Here is an 8,132-nt window from a genome sequence, read left to right on the forward strand (position 1 = left end):
GGGGGGGGGGGGGCGCATTTTTTGTTTTTTTTGTTTTTTGAGACTTAACTAGTATGTGTTAAATCACTCGCCTGTGATCCTGCCAGTATACAATAGCAAGTCTACTCCTTTTATAGGAGTTGAGCAGGTCATCAAATAACTGTTCTACACAAGGGATTTTGGAGCTCTAGGAGACCCTCCCACTAACCTTGACTGCTACTGTGATGATAGCCCATTGATCTGTGGAATTGCATGCTGACCTTGGCCACAGACATCATGGCACCCAGGCTTCTGCTCCCACTGCTGCAGTGACACAAGTCACCACTGATTTATATAAAGGAGATGAGGCACCTAAGCAGGTGGCTCTGAACCTGCATTGTAGCATTGGTCTTAAACGACTATGGTGTGGTAATGGTGGTGGCCAAGAAATGTTTCTTCTTTTCCATTGTATTTGCAAAATGTCATCTGGCACAGCTCTTCCAGGTGGTGAATGGCCTAGTTAATCCAGCTTGTATCTGTGTGGAATCTGAGTCATCTTCTGTCTGTGATTAAATTTACTGGCTGTTTTGCAAACAGTTTCCTGTACCTGGCATGGCTTGAGGGCCACCACATTTGCTGCAGAGTCAGCTCTTGGAGCTGAGGAATTCTGGTCTCATCCTATTATGGCTTGTTTTAAATTTGTTGTTGCCATGGACAGGCCTAGGATTTTGATAAGGGGGGTACATATGGTGTGGCACATCTCATGAAGAGAGAAACCTGGGATGGCTAACACAACAAAATTTGCAGAATAAAGGACAGTTTGAATAGTGGGACTCAAGACCATTAGAATGATAAAGGGTCATTAACACCTGTGGTATGGAGAGAAAGATAGCAGGAACTGGGGAGATGGCAGTGAGCCCTGAAGTCAATTGACTCCTGCATCAACCTGAATAGAAGTGTCACTGACCTTCCCAGGCAGGTGGCTTTAAACTTTGGGTAGAGCAGGAATCGGAGGGGTGCAGCTGTACCACTGCAGCCCTCTGGATCTGCCCCTTGCTATTGCCTGCTGATTATGAAGGATGTGCTGGGCCTGAGGGTGACCAGCTGTGAACTTGGCCCATGCCCATCCTGGCTTGGAAAAGCTATTGGGTGGAGGGTGGAAACCAGAGTCACTGCTGGCAGGGGTTGTCCTGCCCTTCTGAAAGGAGGCACTGGTACTGGATGCTCCTAAGTCTGCCATTGTCTGGCCCCTGCTCAAGAAGCCTTCACTTGGTGCTGACCTTCCCCGCCCCATGGCCCTGTCTCAAGCTGGTTTTTGGGGGAGCATCATTGGATAGTCATCTGACAGCTCCAAGGAACATCTGGATGCCATAGGTTTCCTGGATCCTTGTCAATCTGGCTTTCGTCTTGGCACAGAGACTGCACTCATGGCCTTGGTCTTTGCTCTTCACCTGAAGATTGACAAAGGGAATTTGTGCCCTGCTGATCTTAATTTTCCAGCAGCCTTTGATACAATTGACCATGAAGGTGGGTATTCATGGGACAATTCTAAATTGGTTCCACTCTTTCCTAGCAGGGGAGGTCCCATAGTGATGAGGGCCAAGTCTTTGAAACTTTTACGCAGGGTCCTCCAGGGCTCGTATCTTATTGCTCTTGCTGCTTGTGTGTGTATATGAGGCCACTTGGTAAAACTTGTGCAGAGAACAAGGTTCGATCAATATGGACATCTTGACTCATGAACCTCTCCTCCGTTTCTAACCCTGGCCTCAGTGCTTAGCGGCAGCCAGGGACTAAGCATATGTGAACCAGTTGAAATTGAATCCAGACTAGATAGAGGTGACAGTGGTAGGCAGATCAGTTGACTTAAAGGGGACTGAGACGCCTATCATTGGGGTTTTACCTCCTCTTGTCAGTCAAATTCACAGCCTTGGAGTACTTATGGATTCTTTGCTGCACCTGGATCTTTAGGTGGTGGTTGTAGCTAGGAGCACCTTTTACCAACTCCATTTGATGTGAACCTTTCTTTCAAACTCTGATCTGACCATCATCTATGCTAGTGGTTCTCAGCCTTTTTTTTTTTTTTTTATTGGGACCCATATGTAAACATCAGTGGCCAGTCCTGACCCAGTTCCCCTCACTCCTGACCTGCTGCACCCAGGTCCCATCCCCCCAGTGTGTGGGGCATGGAGGTGTATGGGGGGGCCCAAGCAGGCTGTGTCTCTGCCTTCCTGTATGGGAAAAGCCACAGGTTTCCCCCCCCCCATTTTTTTTTCCTTTAAAGGAGAATCCATTTTTAAAGTTTGTTGATCCAGGCTTGTTCACGACCCTTTCATATATTCTTGTGACCTACTTTTGGGTCATGACCCATGGGTTGAGAAACACTGATCTATGCCCTTGTAATCTAGAAGGTAGACTGCTACGATGAGTTCTACAATGGGCTGCTGTCTTTGCAAACCATCTGGAAGCTGCAGCTGGTGCAGAATGCAGTGGCTTGCCTTCTGACAGGTGGATTGCCAGGAATGCATAACTCCAGTGCCCCAGAGACTACTGGTTCCCAGTAGCATTCCTGGTGCAATTCAGGGTGCTGGCTTTGACTTAGGGCCCAGACTGCTTAGGGCCTTATATGAACCTAAGGGATCACCTTCTTCCTTTATACACCATCATGATCCCCAAGGTCAGCAGAGAGCAACCTTCTGCAAGTACCATCAGTATGTCAAGTCCACTTGGCAAAATGTGTAGGAAGTCATTGTCATTTGCTTGTCAGCTCAAAAAATATTTTAGTTCTCTTTTTTTTTTAAGATGTTTTCTTCTGTCACTGTTCTTTTTAAGTTTATTCTGTTTTTGTTCTTGCAAGATGTCCTGAGTTGTTTTTGGTAAAGGTGGTACATAAATCAAATAAATATTATACAGAAAATTCCCTGTTAAAATAGCTGTATACAACTTAGAGCTGTGGGACACTGGAGAATTGCCATGAAAAAGGGATATCCAAGTAGCTCATAGGGTACTTGGGTCCTGTATCTTAGATTCTCCCTTTAAGTAAAGTTGCAGAAGGAGCAGACATTTGCACAGGTATCTATATGTGCCTAGCAGTGAGGCTTGTTTTGAGCCTCTCAAGGTAGAGGATGACGTCACAAGATCACTAAACCTTTCCACCAGGGAAGAGACTATAATCTCTGTCCATGGGACAACTTTTGATGCTTGTAGACTAACCCTTTATGTCTTTGTTTGTTTTTTTTTTAAATCTTGTTCATGGCTTTCGCCCTAGATCCAGAGGTCCACATTGCTCTAGAGAATCTGCAACAGTTCCCTGCCTTCAGCTCTTGCTTGGGAGAGTCCATCAGCAGTGATAACCAGAGTCCTTTTTTACTTCCTCCTCTTGGTAGAAGTCCTGTATCTGAGACAGGTGAGCATTTGGGAGAAGTCATAAATGGCAGATGGACTGATGCTTTGGGGAACAATGACTCTACTACTCAGGGGGCAAAGTTAGATTGGCCATTACTGCTGGTTTTGGACTGCTGTAGTGGTGAACTTCAGAAGGTCAGCATCTAAAAATGGAGGATCAAATGCCTTTTCCCCTTTTTTCCCTCCTCTGCCTTTCTTCTACTCTGTCTTGTCCTGTACCCTGGGAACAATATGAGGATTGCATTGTCATCCCACTTCTAAGAAGCCTTAAAAGGGAAAAGAACAACCATTTTAAAGAATAATGGATTCTTTCCCAAATATGCACCCACAGAGGGGTGGGAATGTTGTCACTATAGGAGAACAACCACCTTTTGGAGAACAACCATTTGGTTTCTCCTTTCTCTGGATTATGCTGCCTTTTTTATATAGGAAAATGTGGCACTTTATGTAGTGTTCAGTAGGATCAAGTCCAGTAAATTTACCACCCGTAATACTTTATTTGGGATCTCCTTCCCAAAATTCCTGGGGTCCTCTTTAAATTTCTAGTAGAAATCTCCCTATAGGAAAAACTAGGTATAGTCAGGAAGATGTTTAAATATCAGGGAATTAAGCGTGTATGGTGCTGGGAGGACTGAAATATCAAAATGTGACAAAATAAACTGAAGATAGTGGGTCTTGCTGGATTTTTGATTTGGCTGGTTCCCCTTTCTCCTCAGTCATACTAACATGAAACTTTGCTAATGTAACTGGATCTCTTATGAACTGGCTCTTTTTTTTTTCCCCTGTCTGTAGAGTTTGTCCCTACTACACTGTTACCAGCTGCCAGCCTGGTCAGCCCATCACTCTGTGGGAGCTTGGAAGAAGAGTCTCCTTTCCCCTCCTTTGCTCAGGTAAATCCAGCTCCCTTAATGTAGTATGTGCAAGAGAACATTCTACTGACTTGCCTTACTTGCTGTTCCCCAAGTGGTATGAAGCATACAATCCCTATAGGAGGCCTTAAGAGCAGAGGGAATACACCCCTTGGTTGAGTTGAATGTTTTTATGGATCTGCCAAAGATTTCTAAAGTCCTATATTCTGTCTCCAAAGTGATTACACTAACAAATCTAGGCTATTTGTAATTCCATGTGAATGGAAGTGTGGGAGGGAATTCCAGTAGATGAAGCCTGGTCAGATTTCTGGTATTCACACTTTTTTTTTTTTTCCCCTCTTGGTAGATGCTGAGGGCTGGAAAAGCAAAGCCAGAAATATGGCCAAAATCTGCTCCAAAGAAAAAAGGTAAAGAAACCCTTCTAACCATCCTTCCATCTTGAGGTCTCTTAAAGCTCTTACTTCATGTTGAAAGCACTTCTGTATAGCTGAGGCCTGTTCAGCTCTTCTGTTTGTGCCTTTGTAATAAGGATGATTTTTTTTCCAGAGGAAAATACTCTTGCCCCTCCTGCTCCAATGGATAGTGATGGAGAGAGTGACAACTCTGACCGGATTCCTGTGCCCAGCTTTCAAAATTCTTTTAGTCAGGCTATTGAGGCCGCCTTCCTTAAATTGGACAAGCCATCCACATCTAATCCTCTCTCTGGTAAGAACATGATGAGCTTTTTTAGGTGACATGCAGCAGCCTTTTTAGGGAGAGAAGGTTCTACCTTCCATTGTAGAGGTTATAAAAGCCTCTGCTGGCTGGAGTTTTCCCCACTGCAAGTATGGTATAATGCTGGCATAAGTTATCTGTATTCTGTTAGCAGTGTAAATGGCAAGTCAGGGACAGTTCTAACTCATACCACCAGAGTTGTTCTGAACAACTTGAGGTTGCAGAGCTGTTTCTGAACTGCCTCAACAAGGCTGCTGTCACTTAAAACAGCTGCCGAGGTTGTTGCAGGAGCCACAGGAGTTCAGGATTTTGTAAGTATAGCTGTTGCTGGAAGCCATCATTTGCCATCTAGAAATGAGTCATGAATTGCACCTCATATATGACCCATCATGATTGGGGGATCTGAGTCTCTGGTTCACTGCAAAAAAATGTGGATTTTCTACTCTTAAAGAATACAGAAAACTGGGTTTCCCCTTGCGGGCAGGCTGAGTTCCAGCCTGTAAGGGGCTGGAGGAATGGGGGAGGGTGATTTTTGGAGGCAGAGGGAGCCCTGTGCATGTGTGCAGCTGCACCCATGCAGCAGTGGAGACCAGCTCCCACAGCTCCTAGGTAAGTTGGGGGCAGGGTGGAGGGGCACAAGTGAAGTGTTGTGGGGGCAGGGAAAGCATTGACAACAAGGGGGCATGTGCTCCCCACACACCCACTCCCTTCTTCACACTAGCGGGGCTGGGAGGGGTGCCAGCAGCCCCAGTGGCTGTAGGCCAGGAGTGAGGGATGCCAGCAGGTCTGAGGCTTCAGAGTGTGGGGTGCTGGCATAGACAAGGGCAACACAGCAGCATATCAGATCTGCTCAGTGTCACAAAGCAGCAGAGGAGGGTGGGGTAACAACCCGCAGCTAGACCTGCAACCTGCTAAGTGAAGGGGGCAGGAGGAGCTCTGACTTTTCTTTGACTTAAAAAAAACCCAACAAAACCAAAAATACAAACTTGCATACTAAAATATATAGGTATTTAGAATTTATTTTATTATAATGATTGAGGTTCTGGCAGGCTTCCAAGTTGCTTTAAAATTGTAAATATATCAATAAAACACTGTGTTCAATTGATACCTATATATAGTGGTGTTTCATTTTTAATCATGGAAAAATTGCAGATTTAGTTGGGTTTTTTTATCTGAGAATTTGGGACTTTTAAACGGAGAAAACTAGGACCTTATGATGCACTATTTTAATATAGTCTGGAGGCTCTCTGTATGCCCAAGAATTTGTGTGTAATGTGGAAAGATGAACCTGAACTTGCCCAAAGGTTTTGGGGCATCTGGAACTCTGCAGAATCGCTGAAGGTATGAAGACATCTCAGATGAATTCAGATCAAGGCTTTTAAAGATGAACTGACTTGATGCAGTAATCCTTGGTTGCTATGCTCAATTTTAGAATCTGTAAGTTTGATAGCAGCACAGTGCAGTGCAATGTTGCACTGAAGATTTCTGCATGGGGAAGAAAGGCATCTGTGTTCTACCTCCTAACACATGTGAACATGGTGGAAATGACACTATTTTGATAGACAGTGGGACAGTTCATCTCCAGCTAAGGATTCATGTACCTCCTCAATCTCCTGTTGTTTTTAGTGACCAGTAAAAGGCATCCATATTTTTCAAGTCCAGGTCAAAAAGAGAGAACTCCTCAGGCATCTGGGTTACTACTGACAGCTTTAAGGACCAGTAATCATAGTTCCCAGTACTTGAAGAAATAAAAATCATAAGTTCTGAAGTTAAATCCTGTGCAACTAGATGCTTGTATAACAGATTTCCATACTAATAGTGTTCTGTACATAATACCTCTAAAATTACCCCCTCCCCTATTTGTTAAATCCATTAAATGAGATGAATAGGAGGCATATGGTTTGGTTTAAGTAGAAGCAAAATCCCTTAACTTTACTGTCTTCTTTCTTACAGAAGAAAAGGGAGGCAAGAAAAGAAAGAAGCAGAAGCAGAAGCTGCTCTTCAGCACCTCGGTTGTTCACACAAAGTGATATGCAGTCCCAGAGAACTTCTCTCTCCTCTTGGTTTTTCTTTTCATTTTGCTTTTTGTTTTGCTGCTATAGTTTAAGTATTTAAGTTTGAACAGATTTAATCTGTTTCTGGGGCTTGAGGGGGGAATCTGTGGAAACTTATATCACAGTAAGGAGAGAAAATTTTCCAGATTATTTTGGTCTAAACCAATTGAATAAAGTATTGAGAAACACTGAACCTGGAAAACCATTTAGCCAAGGCTTCCAGTCTGTGCCAAGTCAGTTCTTCTGGCCTAATACCCAGTTCAAATGTGTTTACAGCTGTCTATGGCACTGCCAGAGTGTTGCAATATGCTGCCTCCGTGAAGAGGCTGAGAACCTGCGTATCAACATGCATGGGAAGAAAGAAGTCTAGTAGACTAGACATGGCAGTGGTGTAGCTTTCAGCAAAGCTGAAAAGAAACATCATCCTCTTAGCAGTTGCTGTTTGCCTCACACTGGAAACGAGAGCAGTAGGGTTATCTGTTGTTCTTGCCTTTCTAAACAGTAATAAATCCTTCAGTTTAATTCTTCTGGCTTTTAGGATTTAGAGTTGAGGTGAATGAAGCAGAACTTGGCTCAAATGACAACTCATACTGGAATCCCTTCATCAAAGAGGATGACAGGGATGCTTGTTAGAAGAGACCATCCTAGCTTACAGTTTGGAGTACTTCAACCTGGGTGAGGGAAACTGTGGTTCTCTAGACCTTATATGCTAGAGTCTGTGTGCTTGCATGAGCTGCAGTAATTAAATTGTTCCTAGAATTCTGAATGATGAGGCTTGGTGGGGTTTTGAGACCTAGCTGGTCTCAAACTAGAGGAACAAGTGACACTAGCTGCAGGTTTCAGAAAAATAACCCCATAGCAAGGAACCAGGATCTGTTTCTTTCAGGACACAGGCCTGCATCTGTTTGGTTTGTGGGCATACATTGGACTGTACTGGGCACATCTTACTATAAACATGCCTCTTTCCACCTACCCCCTTTCTTTTTCTTTACTTGAGCAGTCTTTCTACACTGCTTGTGGTTTGATTTGAAGCTAATGAGTTAAGTGGTGTGGATTTTTGTTGACTAAAATGAACCATAGGTGTAATGTACCAGTGAAGGCAAACAGTTGCAATAAATCATATGCACACATGGAA

General features: G+C 44.0%; 1 protein-coding gene across 1 annotated transcript in view; it reads left to right on the plus strand.

Annotated features, from left to right (window-relative positions):
• RNF10 (ring finger protein 10) overlaps positions 1–8,132 on the plus strand; it is a gene marked incomplete at its 5' end in the record, with an annotated part of 28,263 nt that extends 20,131 nt beyond the window's left edge. Inside the window, 5 exons of the mRNA XM_019506633.1 lie at positions 3,224–3,361; positions 4,153–4,250; positions 4,576–4,636; positions 4,776–4,934; positions 6,897–8,132. Coding sequence (XP_019362178.1) covers positions 3,224–3,361; positions 4,153–4,250; positions 4,576–4,636; positions 4,776–4,934; positions 6,897–6,973 — 533 coding nt within the window. The remainder of the gene's footprint in view (positions 1–3,223; positions 3,362–4,152; positions 4,251–4,575; positions 4,637–4,775; positions 4,935–6,896) is intronic.

Source organism: Gavialis gangeticus, unplaced genomic scaffold (genome assembly GCF_001723915.1).
Source record: "Gavialis gangeticus isolate Ggan-Ray unplaced genomic scaffold, GavGan_comp1, whole genome shotgun sequence".
Lineage (NCBI taxonomy): Eukaryota > Metazoa > Chordata > Crocodylia > Gavialidae > Gavialis > Gavialis gangeticus.